This window comes from Eumetopias jubatus, unplaced genomic scaffold (genome assembly GCF_037043125.1).
Source record: "Eumetopias jubatus isolate StellerSeaLion01/CBP00866 unplaced genomic scaffold, mEumJub1_p1.0 scaffold_15, whole genome shotgun sequence".
Lineage (NCBI taxonomy): Eukaryota > Metazoa > Chordata > Mammalia > Carnivora > Otariidae > Eumetopias > Eumetopias jubatus.
The window spans coordinates 84439164-84454958 of NW_028274821.1; the positions used below are offsets into that span (position 1 = coordinate 84439164).

General features: G+C 54.1%; 2 protein-coding genes across 4 annotated transcripts in view; one reads left to right on the top strand and one right to left on the bottom strand.

Annotated features, from left to right (window-relative positions):
* Positions 1–9572, top strand: part of NEK6 (NIMA related kinase 6) — an 84143-nt gene extending 74571 nt beyond the window's left edge. For all 3 annotated transcript variants that reach the window (XM_028107727.2, XM_028107725.2, XM_028107726.2), the window contains exons 9-10: positions 4670–4783; positions 7958–9572. In XM_028107727.2, the coding sequence (XP_027963528.1) occupies positions 4670–4783; positions 7958–8068 (225 nt within the window). In that variant the 3' untranslated portion in view covers positions 8069–9572. The remainder of the gene's footprint in view (positions 1–4669; positions 4784–7957) is intronic.
* A 1039-nt stretch (positions 9573–10611) lies between these two features.
* PSMB7 (proteasome 20S subunit beta 7) overlaps positions 10612–15795 on the bottom strand; it is a 60536-nt gene continuing 55352 nt past the window's right edge. The window contains exons 7-8 of the mRNA XM_028107729.2: positions 13798–13949; positions 10612–10894 (exon numbers count right to left, since the gene is read on the bottom strand). Of these exons, the coding sequence (XP_027963530.1) occupies positions 10783–10894; positions 13798–13949 (264 nt within the window). The 3' untranslated portion in view covers positions 10612–10782. The remainder of the gene's footprint in view (positions 10895–13797; positions 13950–15795) is intronic.

Below are 15795 nucleotides of genomic sequence, written 5' to 3' on the forward strand. Positions count from 1 at the left end.
ACCACCCGAGGCCCTGGGCCTCCCACAGAAGAGGGCTCGCGTGGCCCTCAGAGGATGTCAGGCAGCAGGGGCTCTGTGGCGGGCCACCACCCCTCTCCCCGCTGCCCCAGCCCTGCGGGGAGCGGATGTTTCCCCAGCAGACAGGGAGGGAGATGCATCTGGGCCCAGGGCTTAGTAATTGGGAGGAAGCATCCCGCAGACACGACTGGAGCTCCCGCTACACAGCCTGTGGTGTGTTCCAGAAGCGCTGCCAGCCTGAAGAGCTGTCACAGAGGCTCCCCACCCACACACCCCCTCCAGACCACCTCCGCCGATTCAGTGCAGCCCGGGGGGGGGGGACCCATCTGAGCCAGGGTGGCCTGAAGTGACGGCGCGGAGCCAGAGAAAACCTGCCCCCTGTGCACAGGCCTGCCCTTCCCCGAGCCCTGGCCTGGGCCTGAAGTCTCAGAAGCCCCCTGTGTCTCCTCTGGCTGCTCTAACAGGTTATCACAAAGTTGACTGCTTTGTACAACATAAAATTATTCGCTTACGGTTCTGAGGGCCAGAAGTCCAGAATCCATTTCAGCAGACAAAAGGCAAGGCCTTGGTGGGGCTGGTTCCTTCTGCAGGTCCTAGGGAGAATCCACTTCGGGGCCTCTTCCGTGGAAAATGGAGAGGCTCGTGACACCCTCCTCACACCACTCGGAACACACGTCCTGCTCTCGCGTAGTCAGGCCCCTTGGCCTCCCTCTTACAGGGACACTTGCGATTACATTTAAGACCCACCTGGACCACCCAGAATTGTTTCCCACCAGGGGTCCTTAAATGGATCACACCTGCTGAATCCTTTTTGCCATTGAAGGTAACACATTCACAGGCGTCACGGATGAAGATGCTGGCATCTCTGGGGGCCTTTCTTCAGCCCACCATACCCCCTATCACCTGGGCAGCCAGGCATCCACTGAGGACCTCCTGAGCTCACCTGGAGATGCTGATGTTGACCCATGGCTAGTGAGGAGCTGCCACAAAGCACTTCACCTGGCTCGTGCCCCTGGGGGGCGGCGCCCGCTGGGACCTGTCTCGAAGAGGTCAGCATGAGGAGGAACAGGCCAGACGGCTCAGCAGCTGGGAGCGGCACTGCCCTGGACGTTGGGGTGAATCACGAGAATCACACGAGGCCAGTCCCAGCCTCGTTATAAGGGAGGAAACCGGCTCAGGGAGGTGGAGAGACTCCCCAGGGTCACAAAGCAAGGCAGTGACCAAGATGGGCACTGGTCCCCAGGCTGCCTGGCAGGTCCCACTCCCCTGTGGACAAGAGCTAGGCCCTGGGCAGCCGCAGGGCAGGACTCCACACTGGGGTAAGTGCGACTGCGGTGGAGAAGGGGACCGTGGGCCTCGGCCCAGAGCCCCTGGGAGATGAAAGCCAGGCCGTGAGGAGCCCCAAGTGACTACAGTGCCCCCCCGCCCCTCCGGTAGCAGGAGCCTCCAGCGGAGACACCAGTGTTAGAAGGCCCGGGGCTTTGTTTTCATTACCCAGCACGCCCTGCAGAGGCGCCCGGCCCACAGCGCGGGCTCGACAGAATTTATTTATTTACACGTGAGCTCAGCTCTGAGCACAAAGCTGAAGGAACTGGCTCATCCAATGCCAGCCCCAGGATCCTCGGCAGGTGACCTTCCACAGCAGCCTCGGGAGACTGAGAGCCAGCAAGAAAGCAGCAGGGGAACCAGACTAAGGATCACCTGCCCCTTGTACAGAATCCTGTTTGGAATTCTGGCTGGACCCAGAGAAGAGTCTGGGTGCCCTTTGGCTTGTGGGGGAACAGGGCTGCAGACTACTGGTGACTGGCCTCTGGGTGCAGCCTTCACTCCAGGATGTGCTCAGGAGATACTAGGTGACAAGATGAGTGTCTGAGGCCCTGACAGGGCAGGAGTCAAAGGCAGTTGCTGTCACCTCTGAAGTCAGAGTCCCCTTCTCCCTCTGACATCTCAGATCACACACCAGTTTTTCTGAGCCCTCCCGGCGGGGGTGAGTGGCCACACTCTCCCACTTCCTGGCTGTGTGTCATCCCCATAATGCCAGAGAGGAAAAGTTCTGCATCTGAGGAGCGGGGCTGAGCGCCACGGCTCTTGCAGCTCTGACAAGGCCAACGGGATCAGCCCCAAATGGCGAGTTCGCCGCCACATCGACCAGGCAGAAGTGGGTGGTCGCCTGGTCGCCGGTGCCAGGATCTCCGCATTCAGGGTAATTGTTCTAATCCCAGCACCTCGAGCAGCCCCAGAGGTTCCTTCACAACCCAGTGCCCTGATCTGGGTGGAAGGCCAGAAGCTGGAATCTGCTTTCGTGGATGGAGAAGGTACTATTGGCAGGAAGCCCTCTGCTGACCCTGTTCAGGACAGTGTGGGAGCGTCCCGCAAGGGAGGGAGGGATGCTCTGAAGGAGATGCTGGCTTGGGGCTCACCCCCCACCGTTTTCTGGAGCCCTTTTGGAACCCTAAAGAGCAAGGTTTGTGTAAATCAGAACGGCTTGTTAAAAGGATTAGCCAGTCTCCCAGGTCCAACACATGAAAAACCAGAACCTGTGTCAGTGGGCCAACATTTTAAATGTTCTTTCTACTGTGAACAGAAACACTTTCCAGGAAAATCCATCTTAATCATCCAGCCACGACTCGGAGGGCACCCAGCTCACCCCAAGTGACCGCCCCAGAGCCTCAGCTGCTCTCTGCTGTGGCAACAGATGTCCTTTTGAAACTGCCCAATTAACCCTTTGCACCCAAGGCTCTCATTTTAACTACTGGAAATGCATCACCCGAGCAATGCCATTTTGCACACTCGGTTGAGCCGCCCCCTCCCCCCCACCCCCCGCCCCGGTCAGGCTGGCGGAGCCCGCGGTGGGCATGGCCTCCACAAGCTCCTCCTTCCCGGCCAAGTGCCAGGTCACTCGCCGCAGCCCTCCTCCAGGGGCTTGGCGCCCCTAGTCACAGGAGGAGAGGCGAGGAGGAGCGGTGAAGCTGGCACCGAACGCCCCCCTGAAAGCACTCGGCATGGCGCAGGCGCCTGGGCCCGCAGGTGCTTCCCCGGGTGGACTCCTGGGCCGGGGCCAGAGGAAACCAGTCTCCAGGCCACACCGTGCTGTCTCCCCAAAGGCCTTCTGTAAACCCATGGACGCCACCTGGGCTCGGAAGCTCCCTGGGCCCTCCTGACGGAGACAGGCCCTGCTCCTGGGGCCACCAGACCTGTCCACAGGGGCGAACAGAGGACAGGGACAGACCGGGAACACTAAAGCCAGGGTCATCCGCAGACCCAACACCCATGGCTTTCTCCCTGCCCTGCGTTAGGGCTCACTGGCCTGCCCTCCGGGGCCCGAGGACAAGTGGGGATTGCTCAGGTAGCCCGGGAGCCCTGGACAAGCAGTGTGTGTGGAGTGGCCTTGGCAGCCTGGCTCCTCGAAGGGAACCGAGGCCAAACAGACAGCCAGGCGCAATTACCCGACGGCACTTCATTAGCAGGGGGCGTTGGGCCGTCTTGGCGGCAGACAACAGTGAGCGGGAGTGACAAGCAGCACTTGAATGCCATTACGGATTAATCAGCAGATGGGGCCGGCGGGCACTGTGCTGGGCTGCGGCGCAGCCTGCCCGAGGCTCAGCCCGCCGGACGCAGCTGCCCCGAGCTCCCGTGAACCTCCGAGCAGTGCCCTGAGGGATGGGCCGGGGAGTCCAGATACCCTCCAGAAAGGGGAATCCCGGCAGCTCCCCGACTGGGGGAGACCCTCCCCGCCTCGCCCAACCACCATCACAGTCCTCTCGCTTCCCAGTGCCCCCGGGTAGAGCCAGCGCCACTGGCCTCATCGGGGTGGTGACAGCCCGGCTTGTGGCGCCTCCCGTGCCGGCCGAGCCCAGAGCACTGCAGGTGGAACCTTTTCCGTCTTTCAGACTAACACAGCCGAGGCCAGACACACAGCAAGAGAGTGCAGAAGTGGGATTCAGGCAGGCTGCAGCACCACACACGTGCTGCTCCTCAGCCCCGGAGCTTCAGGCCCCCTCCCTGACGTCTGGGCATCCGGTTTCTACAGAGAGCCCGAGCTGCTGCCCCGAACTCCAGGCCCTCAGACAGCAGCTCTGTGATGGGCTAGTGACAACAGCCAGAATGAAAAGCAAAAATGAAAGGCCTCACCTCCCCACCCCACCCCTCAAAATGCTAGTCCTTGGGTAAGTAATTTCCTCGGTGCATTACTTAGACACCCTCCCATGGGTGCCTTCGGAATTGCTTCTTAGAAATCTAAGACAATGCACCACAGAGAGCTTGCTGGGCCCAGGCACGAGTCCCAGTGAGCAGAGCCTGTTCCCCCATCTGCTGTGTGCACACGACCAGAATCCGTCCCGGAGGGCTGGGGCGTGAGGTGGGTGTGCCTGCACGCGGCTGGCCCTCCGTATTCAGCTCCCACCCCCGCCCCCCGTTGCCTTTAAAGTTTTGTCACTGAAGCCTCGTTGTCATTTAATTCGCTTTTAGGACAAAAATCATGTTAAAACTGCTACTGTGCTGTATCCCAGCTCCCACAGGGTTTTCAGGAAATCCTGCTGGACAGTCTCCACCAAGGACCAGAGAAGGACACCACCCCAATCTGGAGTGGTCCCTTTTGCCCCTGGACCTCAAGGCTGCAGACTCATGTTTCTCATCCCCCCTTCCCTTGCAGATGGCAGCTCTCCAGAGCCCCTTCTATGGAGATAAAATGAATCTCTTCTCCCTCTGCCAGAAGATAGAGCAATGTGACTACCCACCTCTCCCTGGAGAACATTACTCTGAGAAGGTGAGTTTGCCGCCCCCAGGCCTGGGGAGCTTAATGGCCGGCATTGGCTTGAGAGGAGAGACATTTCCAAAATGCCATGGCTGTGGGCTTGAACTTGGGTGTGCTTAACTGGGTGGAGAAGGGAAGATTTGTGGGAAAGTGACCCAGGGTTCAGGGGGGGAGGGAAGTAGATGAATGTTACTGAAGAGGTCTCAGACACCAGCGTGGGCCCCCAGCGGCAGGACGTGTCCCGCCCACTGGCCCAGAAGCCAGCAGAAGCTGGTCAGTGAGGCCCCGTTGGCTCACTTCTGCCCCTTTGGCTCCCAACCCGGTGCTTGAGTGTGAGGCCAGCCACTGCAGGTCCCAGACAAGGGCCCCATGTGGTGGCAGACGGGGAGGCAGGAGGTGGCGGGGCCTTGGCTTGCCCCACCCCCAGCCGGCTGCCACTTGATCCTGTGACAGGAAACCCCGGCAAGCGGACTGGGCTCCTTGCTGTCCCGGACCTAAGTCACACCTTGGGCTCTTACTTGCAACATTCTGCTCTGGGTGCAAGGGTTCTGGACACAGACGGACATGTCTGGCATTGGGTCCGTGCCAGGAATGAGCTGTGTCTTCCTCAGTGCCGTCTTCTGGAAAATAGGGCTAATATTTCACCTCTGTGAATAAAATGCGCAGACGAAATGACGGGTTTACCACACAGCATGACTAAGGGTGCAGACAGATGTGTACATTTAATATAATCCCTTCCCTGTTCTTGGGTGAGTCAGTGAACTTTTCGGAGCCTCAGTCTCCTCATCTGTAATAACATGGGGATAATCCTAGAGGCTGCCTCCCAGGGTCAGTGTAAGGATTAGGTCATGCATGTGACATGCTCAGCTTAGCACCAGGCTGACATTGACCCCAAGGCCACCAAAAGAAGCCACCAGCTGTAACAAAGGGCATGGCTCCGAGTAAATGCTCTGTGCCAACCATCAGTGTTCTGTCAAGGGCCACCCTAGAGGATGTGGAGGGGACTCCGAGACCTCCCTGGGCCCACCCTGCAGGACCACAGGCTACTGTGGCAGGCTAACAGCGCACATTTGTGACCCACCATTGAGTCCTCCCTTACCTCCATTTTACCAAGGAAACTGACACACAGATACGTTAACGTAACTTGCCCAAAGTCACGTAACTCACAAGTGGCGAAGGCAGGATTTGAACCCAGAGATCCTGCACCCAGCCCCTGTGCTATCCTGTTTCTTGATGGCACACCTCAGTAGCCAGTGGTCCAGCTGCGCTGAGGCGCCCCTGTGCAGCTTGCAGCAGTCCCAATCCTGAAGACTCTGAAGGCTCTGGAAGGAGCAGCCGTTGTCCACCAGGGGCTTGGGCTGCAGAGACCGGGTCTCCCAGTGTGTCCTCACGCTGTGTCCAGCCAGGCCAACCAAAAGGGTCATCAGCCACCCTTCTCTTGGCAGCCTTCATACTTACCGCCACGCTCACTGGCTTTGCAGACTCCCAGAGGACGGAGAGTGAGGGTCGGGAGGACACATTCCTAGAGGGTTGATCAGGGCACGCTCTGTCATGGCTTTTGCCTCAGCGGCTTACAAAGTTCTTCTATGTCTCCTCAAAGGAAGTACTTATGCTCTGGAGTGGAAGTTGGCAGGAAAGGTCAAGCTAATAGATTTCTTAACCACTTAATTGCTGCATTTAGTTTTTCTTTTTCACCTTTTTAAATTTGAAAATCTGTTACTATTTACAAGCAGCACAGACTTGGAACTTGGAGCAAATCAAAACTTCTCTGTGCCCGTTTCCTACCTATAAATGGCAACTGTAATCTCTGCCTAATAGAAGCTGAAATGAAATGAATCTGCATAAAGCCCTCAGCCCCCTTCTCTCTCGTCAGTCACTCCAACTCTGTGACCTCGTACTCCCCAGAGCATCCGGCTTTCACCAGTTACGTTCAGCGTTTCTAGGCTGTGTGTTAGGAAGTGAGAGGTGCTTCTTAGCACTGGAGTTGCTCAGCACACCTCACTTTTGAAGTTTACATCACCTCTTAGAAAGGGGTATAAAAGACACTTTATTGTTTTTCTCTTGGTTTCCGAAGTTTTCAGACATCCTCTTACTGCCAACTGCGCAGTCTACTCACTGAGTAATTGGGAGTCACAATGACTTTACCTTCATCCATTTTTCTTGGGTACATGAACTTGTCCAACTGCCTTCCCCTGAATACTGTAAGGTTCCAGAAGTATTATCATCTCATCACGGGCAACCTCAAGACTCCAGGAGTGTTCAGGCCAGCCACAGGCCCAGCGGCAGCTGCCTGTCCAGGGGCTTCCCAGTGCTTATAAAGCAGTGGAATCCCAAAAAGGCAGCACACAGGTTGGAGGGAAGCTCACAATGCCTGACCCAGGGAAACCTCATTTGCAGCCTGAAGCACCTCAGGTGTGAAACACGGAGCGTGGACAGTAGCCCCAGGGCCCCCACCTGACCCCTCCACCCTCCCCAGACTCCCTGAGCATGGCCACCGAGTCCACATGAGCCCTCTCATTCAGGACCAACCCTCTCTCTGCTGCTGCCCACCCCCCCAACCCTGCAGGGCCAGCCAGCCCCTCCAGCACCAGGTACTTAAATGAAAAAATTGCAGTGAGCCCAGTGATGCAAGTGAAGATGTAGGCTTTTTAAGGTCATTATTTTAATTACCATTAAAATAATTGGCACTCTGGCTATCAGAAGAACGGAGGCGATCAGAGGCTCAAGGCGCCCCTCCCCCAGCCCGAGGCGGGAGCAGCCTTCAGTGTCTGTATAATTAAAAGCTCCGTCTTTCATGCGCACAATAAAGAGGCCAGGGGGTGGGCAGACTGCAGCCCTGCTGCATGTTAATGCATTTATTATGATCAATAAGCCCTCGCCTTGAGTTTTGTCCTCTGGTTTGGGTATCTGCATGACTGACAGTGCGCGTGCGCACACACACACACGTGTGGGCAGCTGGAAGTTCACAACTGTTTGGACAGAGCCACACAACAGGGTCTCACGGTGTGGCCTTGGGGCCACACCAGCCTAGCACTGGTGCCAACTGTGACTGCCCACCCGTCGCTCACCTGCGTGCCGCGCCCCCCTCGGTAGCTGTGAGGGCTGAGTTTGTGCAGGCCAAGCGCGGGCGCGGGGCCTCCACGAGGCTGTCTCCTGAAAAATAACATGCCGTTCTCGCCCTTACAGTTACGAGAACTGGTCAGCATGTGCATCTACCCCGACCCCAACCAGAGACCCGACATCGGATATGTGCACCAGGTTGCCAAACAGATGCACGTGTGGACTTCCAGCACCTGAACGTGGACGCAGCACGCCTTCTCAGAGCCGCACCACTTTGCCTTACTTGAGTCTTCTCTCCGAAGTGGCCGCCTGGTAGCCTAGATCATCAACTAAGACAAGAGGGTTTGGCGGGTTCCCCAGAGGGTACCCCGGGCTTCACAGCAGGTGCTGAATGCAGGGGGAGGGGCACTGGTCACAGGGTCACTGGTGGTCACATTCGAAAGTCCTTTCTTTAAACTGTTTGTGGACAGTCTCAGCTGGCTTGTTACCAAGGGTGAGCGGTTCGGCGAGCCACCGACATACCCCTTATATCTGGATTGTAATGTGAATCTTTAGGATAATTCCTTCAGTGACCTGTCAGGTTTATAAGAACAGGAGAATTACAGGAGACTGTGTGACTTGTCGTGAGCCTTTCAAATTGGTTATAGCAAGTTCAGTTTAGCTCTTAGAATCTTTTCAAAAAAATCAAGCTGTGTGCTTGCTCTGTTGTAAAAGGATAAAATGGAAATAATTTTTTTTAAGTAGAGTGGAGATTTTCCTAATATTTTTATGTATGTTTATAACGTGATGAATGACGAGGAGAACCCAGCATCTGGCACAGAGTTTCAGAAGGCAACCGGTGTTTCGTGAGCCAGGGGTGTTTTCTGTGCAGTCCCGCTCAGCCCTCCCCTCCCGAGCACCTGCTCCGTCCCAGGCATCTCAGGCCCTCCCTCCACCACCTGCTGGAAGGCCGGCAGTTCATTTAACAGTCAGTGTTAGGCATTCTCCTCTGTGGGAAGGAAGCACAGGATACCAAAAACAGAAATATAAACCATGCCCTCAGGCCATCCTCTGTACAAGTTCTGGTTCTGCAACTGCCTACCATGACCCTAGGCGACTCTCTCAGCCTCTCTGAGCCTTAGTTTCCTCATCTGTAAAATGGGACTAAGAGTATCTACCTTCAGCCTTGCTGGCAGAATTGGAAATAGGCAAGTGACCTAGCACATTGCAGATGATCCAAAAATGGTAGCCACTCACCCACCCCTTCACAAAACTGAAGTCCATGGACCACGTAAGTCAAGAATTAACGTACAACTACATTATATGCATACGAAACCAGAACTATGTTCATTTATTTCTTGTTCCCAAATAGGATTAACTGTGAAGACTAATTTATAAATGTGAACTTAAGGAAAACTCAAGCTCTGAAGGAAATAGTTTGAATTCTGCTTTTCTACTCAAGTTAATCCTCAAATGGTCTAAGTTGTCACCCATCGACTTGGTGACAGTTCAGCCCTCCAGATAGAGACATGCCCGCCCAGTCAGTCAGCGTTCCGGTCAGGTGCTCTGATTGCTGCCAACTTGCTGACCAGGGGCCCAGGCCTCCCTGGGGATAAAGGACTTGGGCTGGGCCCCTGCTCTGTTTCCACGTGTGAACTCTGTTCTACTGTAACCCTGTCGGGTTTGAGACATTTTCTTCAGATGCAATCTTTGCTTTGTACTTGTTCTCCATGTTTGAAATAAAATGGGGTAAGAGGGGTCACTTCTGTGAGTGAGCGAGTATAATTCACAGATAACTCTAAAAACAGCTTCATGTGAGAGCACAATTTCCCCAGTCACCTTTAAAAGCACAATTTCTCAGGCCCCAGACATTCTGAGTAATCTTGGAATTTTTTTAAGCTCCCCAGATAATTTTGATAATCGTCGGCCAGGACACTGCCCTAAATAATTCCATTGTTCTCCCTACCCTACTCCTTGCAATTTAACAAGGGCAGCTGCCCCAAGAGTGGGTTCAGTCTGGAAGATCATGGTGCTGGGACTCTTTCCCATGTACCCCAGCCATGCTATCTCTGGGGGAGAGTCAAGGCCCTATCTCCTGCCTAGCACTTGCCGCTAGAAGTTTTTCTGATTCCACACAGATTTTTTTGCACATATTCTGCTTACGGCTCTCAGAGCCTCTATTGTGTCACCCGTGGCAGAATCAGCCACAGACGTGGATGAACTTGCTCTCGGCACGCCACTCATGTTCAACACCATGAGAGCAACTCTGCTCACCAGGACCCTCTGGAGGCGTGAAATTTCAGCCATTCACCAGGCCTGAGTGCTTGTGAAATGATGGTATCCTAATTACCACAAACAGTAAAGCCCCAAAGCATTCCTGCGACTTCTGTGAAACTGGCCAACGAGCAGTTCACCCAGTTTTATGCAGGTATGGCGAAGCCAACTGTCCACCTACCTGTTTTTTCTTGGTATTCAGAACTGATGTCTCTACTTGTTTCCTACTTGGCTGCTGAGGTAAAAGGCTGCGCTGCCTTCACTCTAAAAAAGCAAAACAAAACAAGAAAACCTGGGACCACCCCAAACACAGAGAAAAAGTTAGCACAAGGGGTGGGTAGAAAGGTTCATCTGACTTCCGTGACAGATGAGGCCTCACCTGCTTTTAGGAGGAGGGTTACGTTGCTCTTAACACCTGTGTGAATGCAGACGGGCACTGGGGGACGGATTAATATCCTGAAGGGGGGGAGGGGCAGGTCAATGAGCCTTACTGGCCAAAGAACCACACAACCTCCAGACCTCAGCCATTCAATCCGATTTTCATTTTTTTATTGGGTCTCATTCAGCAGACACTGCGCCAAATGAAGGTCTTATGGGGGAGCCGCCACTGCTCCCCACCCCCCATCTCGTAGAGCACTAATCAGCCCATGAGGGTGATTCCCATCCTGCTCAAAGCCCAGGTACTCCACGGACACCATTCAGGAAGTGTCCATTGTTTGAACTGTTTCTTCCAGCACCTCGATTTCCAGGGTGGTGACTTTTTCAGTGAGGACTGCAGTGGTCCCTTTCTCACACCTGTACCGGCCAAACCTAGTGGGAGAAAAAAGCAGAGTTAGGATCCCCTCAAGGGGCCCAACAGAGGCCTGGAGAGAGGGACAAGTACTCAGGCAAGGCAGCAAGCAGGACTGGACTCAGAGCCTGGCTCTCCTGATTCCCAGCTCTGTAACCTTGGGGGGACTCAACTGCCCCAAGGCTCACTCTCCCCAGTGCTGCAGAGCTACAAAATAGGGACACCTGGTAGATGTGCACCCTAAAAGCACTCAGATAGAGCACCTGGCACTTAATGGGCCCTCACATTTCCTTCTCCACCTCACCCTCCCCAGAAGATGCTGGAAAGCACTTGGTCATTTGCCTTCGAGCTTCAACTCCCCAAAAGCATCCTTCAGTATCAGCAGGAAGTGGACCCTTTCGTTAGGCTGTCATCACCCTTCTCTTGTGTAGAAACAAGGACGACTTAATTGTTACCTTAAACATTAAAAACATGTGGAAGCAAAAACAGTATAAAAATGACCCGAAGCCGGACTCTGGGCTTGTCACTCTAAACTACACTCTTGAGCCTTGAGAAGGGTTAGCTGCTCCCTGCGGCGGTGCAGTGGGTCCCCACCAGGTCACGCCCCACACCTTCTCTCGGAGTGACTCTTGACAGTGGTTTCTCTGAGCACAAGCAGTCTGTAAGAGCCACATCTGAGCTGCTAATTCTCGCACTGGGGCCAGGAATTACAATATCATCAAACAGCAGTACAAATCCAACTGTTCCTCTGGTCTTTCCCCAGCTGGGACATTATTTCTGTCAATCTGGCGCGGACTAACAGAAGGCTGTTAGCTATCCCGTGACCACGTGCTCCTTGAAAATCAGCCCCTCAAATGGGCACTGGTGCTCAAACAGGGAGCAGGAAGCAGGAAATAGTGGGCGACGTCCGAGTTCTGCAGAAATCCAGGAGTTCGTGCAGCAAACGGCTGGCCTCATTTCCGCTCAGCCATCGGTCCCCACCACACTCAGCAGCAGCACCTTCTCAAGGTGTGCCCCACCCCTCCCCTGCAGGTGGGACGATCTGGCTCCTTCCCCCCGGACTGGACCCTTGACAGCTTTGTCATCTTGGAGCCCGATGCCCCAAGCGACTCCTGTGTGCCCGACTCGTCTGAACCGCCACATCTGGAGGAGGCTCAGACACACAAGAGCCTCACCACCCTGGTGACGGGCGCCTGGTGCTGGCAGGCAGGGAGGGCTTCTCCAAAGCAGGGCTGCGGCAGGCTGGCAGCAGAGCAGCCAACAGGAAGGTGCAGGGCTGGGTTCACACCCGCCCAGGCCGAATCTCTGCCCCCAGCCTGACTGCCCACTCTGGGAAAGGTTCCCCTACCCCAGGCAGCGCCCCACCAGTCAGCCTCTGGCAGGAAAGAGGACGGTGAGATTGCAGAGCGTGCAGTGTTGCCGCAGGGCCCAGCGCACGCCTGCCACGGGCCGAGCCCCTCTCATACCAGCTCACTGAATCTTCACAACTAGCCAACAGGGTCGTTTTGTGTCTCTTCTTGTGGGTTTATAGTCTCTTTTACAGATGAGTGACAATGTCCCAAAGAATTAAGATGTGCTACTGCTGAGCACAGGTTCCTCGTCCTACATAAATACTACTTTTCAGTGGCTCAAACGTGGCTTCCAGAATCCTCACCCAGGACTCTGTTCTGTCTGGATGGAGTGTAACCATGTCCTCCTCCCTGAACTCTCAGCTCCTGCAGCATCTTGCATATAATGGGGAACCCAGGCGTCAGGGAGCTGGCTTGGCAAAGCCTGCTCCCCCAGCAAAGCCCCAGGCCTGAAAGGTGGTTTCCTTTCCAGCTCAAAGCCCAGGTACTCCACGGGTTGTTCACCTACCTAGCTCCATCATTCCAAAGACTAGGAGACTGATGGGCCCAAAGTCACCATGCGAGGCAATGACCTCTCCCCAACCCCTGAGCCAGAACTCTTTGCTGCTGAACTACCCTACCTGCTGCGAGCACACTGAGTTCCCACAGTGCTGAGTGCGGTGCTGGTTCTCAATGTCCTACTCTTTCCTTGGAATTACTCCTGATTTGGAATTTGGGTATATGCAGTGAGAGTTAAAGGAAGCCTTCCAGAAGGCGATGTGCTTGCTACACTCTGGCCTCGCTATGGGGCTGCATGGGAAGTGGTGGAGTTTGTAAATCCTGCTGTGCCACATTCACATGAGTGCAGCTGGAAGCAGAGCTCGGGAGCCCTATCTTGAGCTGTCAGGCCCGCAGAAGAGGTCAGGAGCCAGAGGCTGGTCAGGAACAAGAGGATGGCCAAACAGCTGGACAACCATGCAAGACTGCAAATGAGCAGCTCATCTGTACACACCAGTCACCAGGGCTGTAAACCTTCCAGTTCTAGTCAGCAAACTGGCTAGAACCCTGTTCCCCCTCTGAGTCTGGGCCACGCCACTGAAACACAGGGCCTGCTCCGCATATGCCCCAGGTGGAACAGCACGGCTCCCTGGAGAGCAGGAGACACCAGGGAGCACCCCAGGCTAACTTTCAAGACTCCTAACCCCTAGTTTATAACTGCTTAGGACTCCTAGACCACTCTGAGAAAAGCTACGGGCTGGTTTCCCTGAAAAATGCTTCTTGCGGGATGTCATACGGAATTCAGGGGATTCTTTAAGAGACTAGAGAAAGAATAGCAGGTGATTCGAATCTCTATTGGGCCCTGCTCTACCTCTCCCATCAACATTTTACAAGTAAAATCACTCTTCTATACCTGACAGCAACCCAAATCATAAAGCAAATAAGGACTCGAAGGTCTGTGTGTAAGGCCGCCTTGGGGACACTAGCCTTACTTCACCGGGTAACAATCAAGAAAACCTTGTCTAAATGCCACGGAGAGATCAGGAGTGGCCGCAGCAATCAGGGGACACAGGCAGAATTTCATCTCCTTCACTTACCTAGTCCCCTTCTTGTTGGGCACGGAGTACGGGCGGAGGAAGTCCAGCTTGCTCTTGCTGATGACACAGAGATCAATGTTACTTCCAGATCCCAGGTCGTTGAAGATGCCAGCTGCAATGGCTTCACTCACCAGCTTCTTGGCTTCCTCCTCCTGAGAAAGAGAATGGCAATGATCACGTCCACAGTTGCTGGGAGGGTGGCTCTTGACATCCACAAAGTGCTGTCACGAGCAGTGCGCAGAATCACCGATGAGGTAGACGTTTTCAATGCCCGTTTGACAGATGAAGAAAAGGTCTCAAAGTACCAGAACGACCTGCCGAAGGTTCCTCAGCTAATAAGTGCAGGAACCAGGTCTTTTAAACCCTTTCTGCATGCACCCCTTCTTTCAAAACACTGCTTCACATCAGATAATCACTGAATGACTGAGGACTCTGGGCCGACAGGGAGCAATTTATCATCTAAAACAGGGACCAGTAAACTTTTCTTGTAAAGGGCCGGGTACTAAATATTTTGGGCTTTGTAGATACACTGTCTCTGTCATAACTACTCAACTCAGTCACAGTAGCACAAAACAGCCACAGACAACATATAAGCACATGAGTGTGGCTGTATGCCAAAAAAACTTTATTAACATAGGTGGAGAGACAACGGGTTATAGTTTGCTAATCCCTGATCAAAAATGTTCAGTAATGGTTGGAACCTGCTTTCAGGTAACATAATGAAGAAGTCATATCAGGGAGAAAAACTAACACCAAAACAATACAGTTCTAGCAAAATGGTGGCAAAGCCAAGGATGGGACCTCTTGTCCAAGAGAATCTATTGCCTTCTACTAAAGAGCCTACATGTTCACTTACAGTGATTCCTTCCTTTGAATCATTCTCTCCTCTACTTCTCCTTTTAGAAGCAAGTCTAAGTCACCAACGGGTACTTGTGAAAAGGTGGATTCATTCATTTCTGATTCAAGAAGGCCTTTCATATGTCGGGTCCTGTGCTAGGAGGCAGAGCTACAGAGAGGGATGAGGCCCCAAGGTCTCTGCCCTGTAGGGGTTTAGAGTCCAGTAGGGGTATCAGCCCCACGTAACTACAATGCAGTGTGAGAAGGAGCTGTGGAAACACTGGCAGGCTCAGCGACGCTTCAGGGAGGGGGCTGCAAGGCAGGCCATGCACCAGGCATGCACAAAGCAGGGCAGTAAAACCGAAAGCAGGTAGCAGAGGCAGCAAGGTGGGACCTGGGGAGCACCACGTACAAGCTCTTTAGGCAACAAGGAAAAAAAATGAACCATTCTCCCAAGGAAGAGAGTGCTGCCCTTATGCTGCCCCTTCCCCATTCGCCAGCGCTTTAGGAGTCCACAAATATGCAAGCTGAACTAAAGAGCTCATCTAAGTACCACTCTTTGAGAAACATGACTACCCGCCCCAAAGTCCAGCCTGAGATCATCAAAGGGCAGATCTGCTGACTTTCTGTTGTGAGAAGATCTGAGCCACTCAGGGTTCCTGCTCCTCTGCCTGCCCTAAGCCACGAAGTGGGATTCCAGTGACATGAGCGCCCTCTACAGACTCAGAGAAGGATCGAGAAGGCTCTGCTGGAAGTGGGATCCTCAGCAACCCAGCAGTAGGAGCTAGGGGGTTAGTCTGATCTTTAACTTACCAGATGTTTTCACTTTCTGAGTGGCACCTGCGTTGGGCCAGTGGAGCTGGTTATTCTCTTGTGCATATACAGCCCCGTGAGAACTCATTCAAACAGGATCCTCCAATCAAGAATTCTCTCCTGGGGCGCCCAAGGGGCCAAAAGCCGGTGAAGGTGGAAGCAAAGAAACCATCTGAGAGGAGATGGCTGCTACCATACAGACAAAACCCAACCGTAATTTAACGGACGCAGCCTCACTCTAACTTGTTTCTCTTATTAAAAGAGTCTAGATTTGCACACACACACACGCATGCATGTAGGGCAGCCCCTTATTCCCCTGCTCCTCACCGACCCTCTCCTCTTCCTTTC